This window comes from Etheostoma spectabile, chromosome 13 (assembly GCF_008692095.1).
Source record: "Etheostoma spectabile isolate EspeVRDwgs_2016 chromosome 13, UIUC_Espe_1.0, whole genome shotgun sequence".
In the NCBI taxonomy this organism is placed as follows: Eukaryota; Metazoa; Chordata; class Actinopteri; order Perciformes; family Percidae; genus Etheostoma; species Etheostoma spectabile.
Genome location: NC_045745.1, coordinates 17,939,816 through 17,955,837, shown reverse-complemented (window position 1 = coordinate 17,955,837; position 16,022 = coordinate 17,939,816). Strand labels below are relative to the sequence as shown.

Genomic DNA, 16,022 nt, shown 5'->3' with positions numbered 1-16,022 from the left:
AGGTAGCAGTTCATTTTCACATTCACAACATAACAAACACATATGCCCCTAACATATTTTTTAAAAAGGCGAGTAAAAACGGTTTTGTGTGGCAGGGTACCTTTAAAGAGGCGCTATGCAGTTTTGGTAATTTCTTAGCTTTTTTCTCACTCTTTGCTTGCAGGTTTCTCTATAGAGCTCCCCCTACAGCTTCAGAATGGATATTTGGCAGCTCCTCTGTTTACTTTTGTCTGACTCCTCGCTCGGTCAATCTGCCACTCCCTCTTTCTCTGTTCCTCCGACAATGCTTTCCTAGCTTTCTGCTTCTTTTTTGTCAGCTCAGCCATGGCGATAGTGTGAAAAATGCCATCGCTACCTTGTTCCCATAGTTAGTCGGTTCCTGAATGGGGGCGCGTAGGCCTATGCGTGCAGTGCCGTGAAGCAATTTGTTGCATCGCTAGACCTGATATCACGCAATACTTTCTGACGCTGAGGCCGATGGCCCAAAGTTGCAAGGGTGTTTTTTCCACTCACAAGCACTATGGGGAAGCGAGACAACCACCATTCAACTCGAAAAAAGTCATATAACCATTCCAATGACTCCGAATCTGTTCAGTTAAGGTAAATTAAGCTTAAAAAAAAAAAAAAAACTGCATAGTTCCCCTTTAAAGCACACGTTTAATAATGTGAATACCATGGGACCAAATGTATCATGATGTGATGAGACTTGGGAGATCTCAGTCTGACACCACTGGTCTGATTTTGATACATTTTGTTGCTGTGTTCAATAATTCTTCTGACTGGTCTAATTGGGTCACTATAAGTTATCATAACTAAGCAACCAAGCAGGTTGTTTGTCAGTGCATTCTAAGCATTCAAAAAACTCCTGGGGCCTCCACACCTGGTCTCCAGTGTTAAATCCATTTTGTACATAACCAATCTCATTATTTCATGCCCACAGGCCCTGCAATGTAGCCACATACTAAATAGTCTATAATCTGTTTTGACTGATGAAAAAATGTATAAAAGATTGCACTGGGTTTCTTAGCTTTGGATTACCAAAGTTAAAACTTGATATACTGTGAAAAAGGAATGCTTAGGTGTTTAAGGTATAAACAAATTATACTAAACTAGCCTTTTCATATTCTTACTGTACATATTTTATTTAAATATTGTTGTCAAAATACTCTGGCACTGACTGTATCCTCCTTAAAGCCAGATTTTGCAAATCCCACTACTGCTTATTCTCCAAATAATACTGCAAATTACAATTTTAAATATTTACACAGAAATGTACACACAAATACAATCTAATACACATACTAATCCCACTGTACTCTTTGTGTTTTCCCTTCCAGAGACATCAAACCTGACAACATACTACTGGATGAAAATGGTAAGCACAATAGGTTTTGCACTCGGGGAGCGCAGGCTTCCGCCAAGGCACGCCCTATCTTACAATGTTACTGCAGTGGGAATTTTCCCCAATCGGAAGCAATTGTTTACCAATTATTCTGACACCACATGAATGCAGCTCAAATGCCCTATACATTATCTTACAATGTTAACGGAAGTGATACCTGATTTGTGTATCTGCCCCGTCATTACACTCCATAATGTAATGGGTTCTTCTATGGTCCATGCTACACCCTTCCACCAAGTTTCAAGTAAATATGGCCAGTAGTTTGTCTGTAATCCTGCTGACAAACAGACAAACAAACTAAAAAATGACTTTCTTGGCTAAGGTCACATTTGAGTGACTTGGTAAACTGACTTGACTTAGCGTCCCAAATTCAAGACTGAACAGCTTCTGACTCATGAAACCACAATACCATTTTTTGCACAAGACTAACATGTGAATAAGTGAGCTTTAGGTGCTGGTAGGCAGATTTTGTTAACTTTGAACAGAATGAGAGACGTGATAATCTTTTCATCTAAAGCAAATAACCGTATTTCACAAAATGTTAAACTATTCCCATAACTACATACTTTACTAAGAACAAAAAGTTATACATAGCATCACCTTTATATGCCTGATGATCTATTGGGTTATGAATAAAAAAAAAACACTCTGGGCTGTTTCAGTTGTATTGCAAGAAGGTACTTTATTACAGCACCAGCACCAGGACGCTGACTCCACACATCAAAGTATCGCACATCAAGTATAGTGTCAATTTGACAACACTTCCAATAGCCCTGTTATACCCACTCTGCCAAGGTCAAAAAGAGAGGTGTGTATGGCTCTCCTATCAGCTATAGCTCAGCTATCTTGTCTTCTTCTCCACACACCAAAATCCAGCCAGAACCAGTTGCCAACAAACGCATCTCAAGAAATTGAAACACTCCAAGGGCTTCTGTCTTTACCAGTGGACAGCCCTAAACCTTCTCTCACGTCAAAAGGTAGCAATGCCCCCTTTGAATCCCTCAACAGATGGTTTAACAGTGATTCAGCAATTTATATTTCAGTCATTGTCTGCCACAGCGTATGCACTCAAATTGCCAAACATAAGAATCATGTCATGAACTCACACCTGGTTCAAGTGATGAAGATGACCGATGACAACAGTCAGTAATACAGTCCAATTGTGTCTTGAACCCTAAATCAACTGTTCATCTGCTGTAAACAGACAGTAGACCCTTTGCAAAAGATTATTTGAGAAATTAAGTCATTTGTTTATTCACTACACAGGTTGCGCATTGATCTAGGAGGATATGCTACACCACCTGAACAACACCAGTGCCCTCCTGGCACTAGCATATATAATGAAAGACACTTTGTCCTCAGACTCAAGAGATTTGAGTGTAATTTGAGCTTAATGAAATGATCGCAAATCTATATTTACAAGCACACACTGTAACGAATTTGACTGTAGATTTTACAGTAAACACCTGGCAAAAAAGTGCCAGCAAAATCTTGTAAAATACTATTATACTGTTAAACTGTAAAAAAAATTACAGTATAAGACAGTATTTCTTTTACAGGTTTTTGTTGTACATAATTACAGCAATGTTTTGTTTTTTAAAGGATAACAATATTTTATGTAATTTAGTTTACAACATTATCTTGTATTCTATTCAAATACAGCTATTACCGGCAACTCGAGTTCAGGTAATAGCTGTAAATACTTCACAATACAATATGTTGTTGTAAATTGTTTTTTACAACAACATATTGTATTGTGAAATATTTACAGTTTTTGCGGCAACTCAAGTATCAGCAAAAAGAAGAAATATTCACAATACAATACTTGTTGTAAAAAAATATACAGTTAATTAGTTTTTACATTCGCAGCTTTGCTGATGCCTTTAAAGTGTTTTAAATAAGACCAAGCTTGCTTTTAATTCAAAAACCATTGCAAGATTCTGTTCAACTGTAAATAAAACCAGAGTCAGAGATGCAACTCATGACATTTTATTATTAAAACCCAACACAGTGTAACAAATCTGTATGTTTTCAGAAGGTAACTTCTATTTTCTTAAGAGTCAAATGACCATGATAGAACCAACCCGATAATCGTCCGGACGGTCCGGCGGGTTGGTGACTCAAGTCTGTTCGGTGTGCTCCGTGTTTATTAGTGAACTGAATCTTGGAGAGCATTTCGAGGAACCATCGTGTTACTTTTTGTCATTTGTTGATGTCTACCTCTCCCCTACCTCCCGTTGAGTAGGAGGAGACGCAGGGTTCATGCAGTTCCTCTCTTTCTCCTGTATGTTCTCATGTTTTGGCTCAACACTTTGTTGTCTTGGTTCCACTTGAAGGGTTCAGTACGATGAAGCATCTGAAATCACAAAATCACATGAAATAAACTTCATGAAAAAGTGCCTTAACTGCTCTACAAGATGCAAAATACATCCGGCTGTGCAAATCTGTATGTGGTGGTGTGTATATGTGTATATGCATGCGGGTGTGTAGCATAAAGATCCTTTTTTGTAGTTTGCTTTGAGCCATAGTGGGGAAGGTCGGTGGGTAGGTGGGCATAGAAAAGTATGCGTAACTGTAAATGAACTTTCATCTAGGATTTTGTGAATGCAACAGATAAAAAAGAACAAGTTTATAGTTTATTCGCCTAAATTCCCCAGTTTACCTCAATGCAGAACTACTTTTCAAAATGTATAATCAAATAGGTCTTTATTGTCAATGTTTGAAAAACAACAAAACAGTTTAACAGCTCTCAGAATGAATGTAATTAGTATAAAATGAATTGGTTCTGCAATGATTTAAAGCATTTAGGTAAATAACTGCTAACTTACCCTTTTTATAAACTCAAAAATCATTTAATTAAGGGATTTACTGTAAGTACACTTAAAGCAAAATAAAATCTCCGTTACTCATAATAACTAACTCTACAAAATAATGATCAACTGCATTCTACTACTAATTCTACAAGCACATAGTTACCTTTGAATGAATTTTAGTGTGCAAGATGCTTGCTCCGGTAACACCAGATTAAAGATGTAGTAGCTCGAAAACAAAGCTGCCATCCCAGCCACGAAGTTGGGATGTGGAGGCCCAACCACCTGACCCCCGAGCCACAACCACCTGACCCCCGAGTCACAACCACCTGACCCCCGATGCTCAGCATCCAAACGGTTGCTGTGAGAAATTCACCTAAACATAAAAAAACAAAGAAACACCAAACAGAAACACACACAGCTTTAATTAACTAACCATTAATGTGCCATTAATTATATAAACAACCCTGAAGACTAGTGCTTCACTACCAACACCCAAACTGTCACATTTAGAAATGCCACAGAACATTACACATTCAGGCATATTCGCATTAATGTTTTTACCTGAAAAGATTCTTCAGCCATGTATGTTGATCACTGTGCAGCGATGGCGCTCTGTTCAGGAGTTTCTCCTCCCTGGGCTAGGCACAACAAACAATTAAAAAGAAACAAGCGTTATGTTGGAATATAACATTATAACATCTGTAATAAACAGTGTGTTAGGCGCCTATTGAGGTGTATAAGCCCTTATACACACATGGCCATCATATATTGCCATGGCCGTTTTTCTTCTAAATATAAATTGTTACAGCTATGTGGGTTGATATAATTTCTTACACCAGATTTGATGTTAAATAGCCATTATTGACCACTCAAGAATTGATAAAAAAGATTGTCAAGTTACCACCAAAATCCACATTGAGCCACCAAGACTTGAGATACACTGTAGAAAGGAATTATTTCATTGTTGCCCAAAACGTTTGACAAGATTTAAGAATTCATCAACATTTAAGAGTCACAACAGTCTCAGTTTTCTAGTTAGACTAAATTCATGCACCCCCAAGGCTGTTGGGGACCCACCTCTGTGAAATATAAATACACCCTTTTATTACAGGTGAAAAAACGTGTGCACTGCATGAATAAACTGCATCTGGGTATCCAAAAGTGGCCATGTCTGTTAAGGGAAGACTCGGGGTGCCTCACATCCCGTTTTCATTCGAATTTCTTTAGTTAAGAGGTCAAGGGTCCCTTAGAAAATAGCCGAGCCTTTTTTCACACAGCTATCATTACAATAATGACGAAGTTTTAAACGGGGCCATCCTAATGTCGGACCTAACTTAGTTCATAGAAGAGTTGTTAAAGTTTAAATATCAACCGAAATTAAAAGTCTATTTCAGGGGTCGTGCAAAGTCAAACGTTTATAAATTTATACATACCTGTTTAAATCGAACAATATATAATGATGGGCTTTCGTTTCAATAAGGGAATTTTTCTAACTACGGGACTTTGTATCAACGTTATAGGGCCGCTGCAGCCTGATCTGAGGCGATGTGGCTAATGCATAGGTTAAGCTAGCTAGTTTTTTTCCACTAACGTTGACTTCAGTTTGCTAGTGTAAGCTATAAGGGTGAAGAATGTACAGTCAGACAGTCAAATATAGCTAAATAAAACACTGTGACGTTAGGCTAACGTTACTTACCAACGACCCGATCCGTGGCGCCTGACCGTCCAGTAGCGTTAGCTTTCTGCTGCATGCCTGCGTGACGTTAACATTAACGTTACACACAGACTACTACGCTTAGTTAGTTAAAATAAATATAAAAAGGGTTAACCGTTAACGCTAACATTACACACACACTATACTTTCCTAACTTAGCATTAAACTGCTTCGCCTGGGATTGCTTGTTCAAATTCCTTCTGAAAAGTCTCCAGCTAATGTTAGCTAGCTATGAGTTAACTTTATTGTGGGGCCTGCCTAGACTGAAACACGGTCAATTAGGTTATTTCAACAGCATTAACAAGTAAACCACAATGTAATATGTAGGCTATCATAATAGTATAGGCCTACTTACGTTTGTGGCTGAGTGGAGTGGCATGTGGCTCCTCAGCAATCCGCCATCAAATGGTCTGTGTTAAAGCAACGCCTCGTGCAACGCATTCAACAGAAATAACTGTACCTGTACTGCATCATTTACAGTCAGCGCAAATATGCCTGTAATTTCTTATGGAAAAAGCTGTCACTACTGTAATAGTGTTTTCACCCATAATGCATTGCAATATACAGCTAAACATTGTAAAATGACAAAACAATAAGTTACTGTAAAATTTAGCTGTAGAAATTACAGAAATTTGTTACAGTGCAGACAAGAGAGACTCTGTTATGTTGCAAACTTTCCTGAAAATGTTGGAACATGATCATTGTTGTTTAGTAAAATTATTTATGAGTTGATGAATTTGTAATGTATATACATTACAAAACTGTGATATTAGGTCCATGAATAATTAAATAACTATACTATGATTCAGATTCAGGTGGAACTAATCGCTTTCGACCTAACCATGAAAAACAGCCAGAGATTAAAAGTGTTCAGAATCTTTCGGCCATACAAGCATACACACTGTCACTACATACTGGAAGCAGACAGAGAGAGAGAGAGAGAGAGGAAGAGAGAGAGAGAGAGAGAGAGAGAGAGAGAGATGAAGACGGAGCAAGACAAACAGGGAGCCGCAAGGATAAGACAAGAAAGAGGAAAGTGATGAGCAAACATTTCTCTAAAGAAAGACTTGTCAAAGGAAGAAGAAAACTGTTTAGACAAAGAGAGAAGGAGCTATGCGAAGAAAGACAGAGGGAGATGAAAGAGAAAGGCAGCTTTGTCAGCCTCATCCTGATTTCCACAAGACAACAGGCATTCACCTGTGCCTGCTCTCTCTTTGTGTATGAGTGTGTGTCCTTTCAAACTCAATAAGAACCTCCCTTCTCCCCATGCATTCTACCCTCACTCTGTTTTTCCTGTGCATTTTATTTCCGCGCGCAAGTCTAAAACAATGGGGGGCAGGCTGTTTGCTTCAGCACACAATGTCAATTCTGCAAGCTGGAATTGACCCGTTCCTCATGTGTTCCCATGGGAGCCCTTTCATAGAGAGAAAACAATTTATTCACGCACGTGCAATGTCGCTTTGGTACAAGACATACATAGCACCAGGATGCTCAGAGAAGCTCCAAGAGGGCCGTTGTCTAGGTTGTCCACTGCATACATGCTTCAAAAACAGACTCTACATTAAGCTCTCTCCTCCTAAAGAATACAAAGAAGACACATTAACACCGCTGGGGCTTGTTTTATTTTTAGAAAAGAACAATATATGATCTTTCTTAATTAGAAATACCAGGTAGTTTTCATAGCCTGGATGTCAGCCAGACGTAGCCCCGCCCACAACATTTGATATCGGGAACTTTGGTCTGGACTTGATCCATTGTGGAGCAACTATGCTTGAACAAGAGCTGTTAGGACTAATCAAATTGTCAAGGCTTTATACGATGATGGACAGATAATCAACCATAACGTAATGATGAACACGAGCAGACCCGTGGGACTGCGCCCGCCCATGTTGCCCTGCACTGCGCATGCTCATATGATGGTTCTCCTGAGGTCCTGTAGCTGTAATAATGGATATAGCTAGCTAATGGTTGTAATTCACCATGTGTTCTATTAATACATCCATGCTATTATCTTATGATACATCCGAGGGATGTATGGATGCTGTAAAGCCTGTAACGTGGATGTAATGTCATTAGCCTTTTCCAAACTGCCAGGGCTATCGGCCAGTAGATAACATCAGCGGTAGCTAGCAGTTGAGTTCTGTTGACAACTATGCGTTGCTCAACAAACTTCACATACTCCTTTGCTCTAACTGGTTGTAGGTCTATCCAGTTGAGTGCAGGGGCATTTTCTTGCCTGGTTCAGTTGAAACACACCCCATCATCACAGCCCAATGGAGCAGTATCAGACTCATATTCAGACTAGAATCTGAGTATGACCATGTCAGGCTAAATTTTCCAGGAACAAAATACGTAAATTCATAGGAAAAATACATGCCTGCAGGCTAATATGGCGATACTGATGGTAATATGCTGAGCTTCTGCTTCGGCTTTGTTACTCCTGCATTGTAAAACTGGTTGTTTGAGTCACGTTACATGATCTCTATGTGTAACAGTATATGTTACGTAGTTGTCATCAGTGGAGTGAGTGTTTTAAGGTAGCGCTATAAATTAATTAAAAATAGAAGAAACATGCTGCATGCAGCAACATGACATAACCTAGGGATCAAACGCCAACAGTTGTGGAGGTAATCCCAGTAAAACACATTAGATAACTAGGCCACCAGGAAACCTGCTTATATAAACCTTCCTGCATAGCCACCACACAGTTCCACACTCACAGGCAGGGAACAGTTTGACTGGAGACTAACAAGGGTTAAACTCATGTACTGACTAGATATTAGAGGATGATTATTTTTTATTTATTTAAGGGAATGCTACTGGCTTAGTTAAAATAGTACATATCAGCTTAAAATCCAAGGGAAAAAGGCAACAAAGAACTGTAATTAAGGCTTAAAGACAATAACATTAAAAGCATAGTTAATCCAGTCATATCCAGGTCTCCCACAGCCGAACAGAACAGAAACTGTAACAGAAACAGGGCATTAAAACAATTACTTTGTTGAAAATTTAAAAAAAGTAAAAGTAATTTTCAAGCTAGCCTTAGATTTAATACATTACGTCACAGAGGCGTCTCTTCAGACCTCCGCTAGTCACTTTAAAGCGGAAGATGGTACTTTAAAATAAAAGCACTCTGCCAGCAATAACTTCAACTCATTCTCTCCCTGGAATCCCCTTTTGAGTCACTGACAATGGGCCCCACCAGTCAGAAAATACTGTCTATTACATCCACCTAATGTACCCAGCAAGTAGTTGATTCCACAGACGCCACTGTGGTGACGAAGTTCAGTTACCCAAGAGCAAAATACTATACATTTTCCATAATGCAGATTTGGAAACCATGTCATAGCTCCTTTCTTAATATCAATCCATGTCCTGTTAGTTTTACCCCATATTAATGTTTATATTGAAACAAGGAACAATTAATCATACAAGAGTAAACCTAGAGTCTAAAAGCCTATGTTATTGGTCACCAGAGGCTGTAGGAGGCTGTAGACTCCACGCCTACCTGAAACAAAGAGGTTCGGAATGATTTTAGAATGACACATTTGTTAAAACTTTCAACATATTTTGCTACTAGATACTTTTGGCAAAGCAGCCCAACATTTTTATTATGATTGTTCATTTCTCCTTGCTGGCTACTGTGTAGCCTAAAACTCCCGTCCTAAATCGGTCTTCTGCAAAACTAAGAAAGATGAAAACAGAAAAGGGATGAAAGGGAGATAAGTATGTGACAGAGACAGTAGACATCATTACGAAAACATGAAAGAAGCTCTACTCTTACTCACGCTTCACTTAAAAGTCTGACGTTTCGGTCCTGCTTCACCTTTGTCACAATCATCAGACTGCATTAACATTTGTACTTTTCTATCTGAAAGCACCACCCAGTCTCCCTTCTGTGCATCACTGCACAGCTACACTCATACACCCAAGCTTTAAATACAGTATGTAAGCATAAGTCAACCAGTAAAAGGACATAGTGGGGGTGAAGATGCATGAGCATAAATTAACAGAAAAAGGGGGTTCATAGAGGAACAAAAAATGAAAACGTTATAAGGAAGAGGGCACACAAAATAGAAAAGGTACACAGAGAGAAAAAGGAGTGAGGATAGAGATTGATTGAGGGAGGGAATGAAAGGGGGGAAAAGAGTAGAAGAGATTTATGTGCAGTTCTCTTATCTCTAAAGCTTGTCTTTGTGTAAACAGACACTACAGCTAGCCAGCTTGTGTCTGCTCTATAGTCACACACAGTTAGCCATTTGTGCGTGACAAAATATTCTGTCATAAAAAAAGGTGTAACAGTATGACGAAGCAGATTTTGTGTGTGGACTTACTGAATGTGTTTGTGGGGTTATTTGGGGACATCCATTCATCCGAACATTCACTCTGCGGCATACTCTGTGCCCCCCCACACACACACAGTAAAAAAAAAAGGTCTCTGTAGACAGCCCAGGGTCTACAAACGGCAACAAAAACAAACTGTGCCCACCGGCACCACCAAACATAACAAACAGTGTTCCAGCGTTCCAGCCAATAACCGACAAGAAGGATTTGGAGGTGGGGGTTGGGGGGGTTAGAGTGCGGAAGCACAGAAGAAAGGGGGAGGGTTAGGGTTAGGAGCTAGTCTCGTTTTGTTTGAAAATACTGCTAACATCAACAAGAAGTAACGTCACCCAACATCGCTTTGAGCACCTTTTACTTGCATTTGATGCCTTTTAATTATATCAATGTATGACTGTTGTGTTGCGTATTACAATTCCTTTGATCCTCATTCTTTGCATATCTAACTCGCGCATAAGCAGTATACTACGTGGGATATGTGTAAGTTGTGGTTAAATTCAATTCCAAAAGAGAAATATTACTCCTTGAGAGGAAACACAGTTGATGCTGATGGTGTAAACAGAGCTCTGTGATCATATAGCTCAGTGTCACTTTAGGATTAAAAGAGTTCACACAACTAAGCATGCTCTCTGTCCCATTGAGGTAAAATAATCTCTGTTCTACAGGGCACGTCCATCTAACAGACTTCAACATCGCAGCCATTGTTAAAGAAGACCTAAAAGCAACGTCCATTGCTGGGACCAAGCCGTACATGGGTAAGAAAACACATTCATCAACAATGCTTCACAAGGGAAAACTAGGGACATCAAACAGAAGTTAAAGGAAGCAGATTCTTTAATCTACGGAAATACTGGAATGTTATTTATGTCATAAAAAAAAACAAGAAAAGAATGAATGATGATTGAGGGACATGCAGAAGAGAACAAAAACGAGAAAATATTTAAAGATTTGAGAAGAAACCATAAAGCATTACGTTTTTTCTTGATCAATGAATGTTATTACTTTCTTGTGAGGTACATAGTGAAGAATAGGGAGCTTAATTAAAAATTTCAGTTCAGGAAGCATGTTAAGTTAAAAATAGTTTGCATAAATGTGGAGACGTTCCCCCAATTTTTGTGTCATAATCTTCTTTGGTGGATTTTGTTGCATGAGTCCAAAGCCTGAGAGTAGTGTTAACATTTGAAAGAAAGTTATATTGCCTTTAGAAACCAGCGTGTATCGCCCTCCTCATGACTCTACAGTAGTGATTTGGCCAGTGTGGATTCAGCTCCTGAGAGATCAGATAGGAGCTTAACAGGATTTCTGGGGAACATGAATGATGAGACAGCGCGTTTATGTGTGCCTGCGCCTGGGTTTATCCTTAACAAAGTGTGTGCTCATAATGGAGACTGATCTTGTAACCATGCGTGATTTCAAGCAAATACTCTGTGGTGTAATAGATAATTCATGGGTACACTGGAAAGAAGAAAACCTTGTCTATTTCACAGGCTTCAGTAGACAAACGATACTTTCTCCACTTCAGCAAGAGTGCAAATAAAACGAGACGGGTATGGCTACAGCCTGGAGCGTCCCATGTCATGCCGTCCCGTCTCATGCCGAGGTGTGTCCAACGGTAAATTCAGAGGAAATCTCAAATAATTTTCCAGATGGAGTCACCAGTAAATTTGTGCCCACGTTTGTTGCAATCAATTGAAAAAAGTTAAAAACTGTTAAAGTAACAATTTTGCCATACATAGTTTGCTCATTTCTGATGTTATTGTTGTGTTGTTACCTGATATTAACGTAGCCTACATTTGATGAAACCTGCATCAACGACGCAGCCATTTCTGCCAACTAACGGCAGGATTTCCAGGAGGGATAACAAGGATCTGCACACACAAGAACAAGAATACAAAAAATAAACATGTTACACTCTTTCCAAGACTCTTTTTGATTTCATATTCTATATTGTTTTCACACTTCACCGGGACATTGCTGCAAATACAATTGCGTATCAGCATGGCGAGAGGGCATGAGACGGGAGGCTCCAAGTTGCAGCCACAGAAGGAATTTTTTAGTTTGCCTATTATCTGCACTTATTTTAGAGACAGACATATATTTTTAAATATTAAAAAAAATATATATATTTTATTCATTAGCATGATAGTTGATGCAAGCTATTACTTTGAAAAGTAAGAGAGATAGCCTATTGTTTAAAGTATTTTATTCCAGAAGCAAGCTTTTATTTTGAAAAGTTGAAGCTCTGGGACAGCACCGGGCGGGATGGCAGAAGGATTTTTTTAGTTTGCCTATAATCTGGATTTATTTTATAGACGGACAGAGGCCTATATTTTAAGTGTTTTATTCACCAGTGTGATAGTCTGCATAAATCTTTTAAACATATTTTTAAAGTATTTTATTCATTAGCATGATAGTTGTTATTTTGAAAAGTAGAAGCTCGGGGATGGCACCAGGAGGGACGGCATGAGACGGGGCGGCATGACATGGGACGCTCCAGGCTCCAGCCATACACTCTTGAAGAAAACCTGCCATGACGGCGTGTGTGTGTGTGTGTGTGTGTGTGTGTGTGTGTGTGTGTGTGTGTGTTCATGTTTCCAAGTGTACAGTATGTTTCTCACAGTCCAGATTTTGACAGTGTAATTCAGATAAAGAACAAAGAAGTGATGAGTGATGGAAATTTATCTTGACCATTTTAAACGAGATCCAGCTGAACAACCTTTTCCCTAGAATAGATTATTCACTACCGCAGGAGGGGGGGGGGAACTTGACTAACCAATATAAGGCTGTTGAAAGCTCATCCCCACCCAGAAAGTAGTGCTGGGAGGGTTACCGTATGACCGCGGTCACGTGACGCTTACCGCGGTTCTGAGCATGTCACCGTCATCACTGCTAAAAAAAAACCATTGGCCTGCATGTGTGCACGTTGTGTTTAATGACATGGATTCATTGATTCTAATGACATGGATTGTGCCTGATGACGTTGTGTCTGACATGGATTCAAGGTTTTCTAAACAAAACTTGGAGAAAATCCGACTTTTTGTGAGTTGGGGAGTGCAATGTTCCAAGACACATAATACCATTCCATTCATGTTGACTATTAGGGCACTGACGTCACTCACATAAGGCTCCCTGCCATTCTCGCTCTAACTTACGCTACTCTCGTAAGGGGGTTAAGAAAAAAGCCATACCGTCCCAGCCCTACCAAAAAGCATGTTTATTCAATTATTGTTTAAAGAAATAGTGCATAACATCTTAAAATCCAAAGGAAAAAATGAAACAAAGAACTTTAATTAAGGCTTAAAGACAATAAAAATGCAGTGTGATGCCATATTGGCGCCAAATGAGATCCCAATAATTAATGCTTGCTTGTGGCAAAAAAGAGTGGAATTTCTGCTCTTCGTGCCAGATGTTTTCTGTTCTACAACCAGTGTCATAGCACTCACTCGGTCTTCTGGCAGTTTCTGGCAGATCAGAAGTTACAACAAATCGTATGTGTATAAGCAACCTTTACTGTACAGCATGTGCTATTCTTTTTCACGAATCCTTTTCAGACATGCAACTTGTTGCATAAATGTGATTGCAATTTTACATGTCGGTGTCATGTCCGAATATGCATCCAAATAAGTTTTTACATAAAAGTTGCGACAGGAGTCCGACTGGCTCAGACTTGGTAACATTTCTGTAGCACTTCCAGCATCCACAGTACTGTCTTGCTATTATTTCAATTTTTATCCATGCCATTTACTTTGATTAAGTGAGAAAATTCATAAGGGGATTACCTGTGAGAAGAGGGAACGAGTGTCCCGTGCAGTGATGATGGTCATTAATTAAGGCTTTGAGTGCAAATTAAGTTCTATTTAACTCCATCACAATTCAGCTCTTTCTGCAACAGTTTATGTCTCCATAAAGTTGTTATGGAATATGCACAACCTATGTCTGAATTACGTAAAAAAGCAGTGACTTTAATAGATAGATGAAGCAACTTATGTTATGCATTCCATGTCTAAAGTTTAAAAAAAAACTGCCCCTGACTAAAATACCTCCCAAAAGATATCAAAATACACAAACACACAATCAATTTCTAACCTAGGAAAGCTCCTGGGTCATCACACACCATACTTCCATTTACCACCATACTTAATTTTAATTTTCTGTCTATCAGCTCCTGAGCTGTTCCAAACCTTTGAGGGGATCCACCCTGGCTACTCCTTCTCGGTCGACTGGTGGTCGCTGGGCATCACAGCCTACGAGCTATTAAGAGGACAGGTAAGTTAAAAACACACACAGACACACAGTACCATCACCATGTCAACTCCACATGTCAACTCACTTCAGCGCGGACCTGGCACTATTATTGTCCTGCAGTAAATAATACATTTGACACACACAACAGTGTGCTAGAAGAGTCCTGGCAGTAGGAAAGCAGAAATACAGTGAGTCCTCAGCCTTCACAAAACAAAAAGAGTGGGAGGGGAGGGGTGGGGTGGAGGGGTGTGGTTATGATTGCATTTTACATTTAAGATGACTTTACTAAGGGCGATGTTTGAATGTTTAGTCACGGTGTGAGGCAAATCACAGCAGGAGAATGAGAGAATTTAATTAGAGTTATTACAAAAGCCATATAATTGGAATTGATTTTTTAATATTTCATTTTATGCCGGTCCCATCTGACAAAGTTTAGTTCTGTTGGAATGGTGATCATGGAAATAAATGCAGAACATAATGCTTTCACTCAATGTCTTCGCTGTATCGGCCCAAGCAGACAGCAGTTAATTCACTGTGGACTCGGCTCAGACTGCAGCTGCAGATTTTTCTCTCATATTTCAGGGTGATGATTACACAAACTGCAGTAACCTCTGTCCACACTGACAGGGAGTCACCTGAAACTGATCTGGACCTGTCATTAGGTGTTCCTGAAATCAAATCCTCCATTTATACATCTCAGTGCTCTCCCTTTCATCGTTCTCCATTAAACTATTGACAGTTATTTTACCAAATAACTTTCCATTGCCGATGCTCTGTCCTCTTTCTGACCTCAAAGCTACATTTTACCTGCTCCATTTACCCTAGGTCTTCTCTAAACTCAAAGTTGTGTCCTGTGATTTGAACCGTCGCTTATTCAGAAGAGAACTGCTGAGCACACACTTACACACCCAGAAATCACTAAGTTACTTAGAAGTTTTTGAAAGTCTGTATAATCTACAGAACGTAAAACCTTTCCAAAAACTTTTTTCAAACCTCTCTCTGCACACATTCTCCCAGAGAATTCATTCTCACTTCATCCCTCTGTCTCCAAGGGACTTTCTTTGACACCTTTCTCTGACTGTCACATTATAAAGCACAACACCTCTAACGCACAAATTAGTCTCAGGGGCGTCCAAAACTGGCCTGTTGTATGTGCAGAATTATTTAGGTAATGAAAATGGAGAGCTAGTTCACTTTTATCCAGCTCCAGGCACCTTTCGATCCCTTCTCAGCCTTGACTTCATCTTATCTCTCTCCAACCACATCTTACGTCATTCATGCTTCTCTCAGACCATGTCACTCCTCTCTCACTAACCGGGCTCCCCTGCTGGGCCAGACCACCGGTTGATCAAAGGAACTCAGCATCTCTTCCGAACAGCAAATCAATCACTGGCTCTTAGTTTTTTTCATCTCCAGCCTAGTTTTTGTTTTCTAAATTAGACAACACTTAATCGACCACCGAGAGGGAACACAGAGTCCCTGATATCTGGGAATCATGACCGGAAAT

General features: G+C 39.5%; 1 protein-coding gene across 3 annotated transcripts in view; it reads left to right on the top strand.

Annotated features, from left to right (window-relative positions):
* The window catches only part of stk32a (serine/threonine kinase 32A), a 74,375-nt gene that overhangs the window by 40,152 nt on the left and 18,201 nt on the right, over positions 1-16,022 (top strand). For all 3 annotated transcript variants that reach the window (XR_004334577.1, XM_032533044.1, XM_032533043.1), the window contains 3 exons: positions 1,338-1,375; positions 10,936-11,025; positions 14,433-14,536. Coding sequence is in view for 2 of the 3 variants with exons in the window: in XM_032533044.1 (XP_032388935.1) it covers positions 1,338-1,375; positions 10,936-11,025; positions 14,433-14,536 (232 nt within the window). In the remaining variant the exon portion in view is untranslated. The remainder of the gene's footprint in view (positions 1-1,337; positions 1,376-10,935; positions 11,026-14,432; positions 14,537-16,022) is intronic.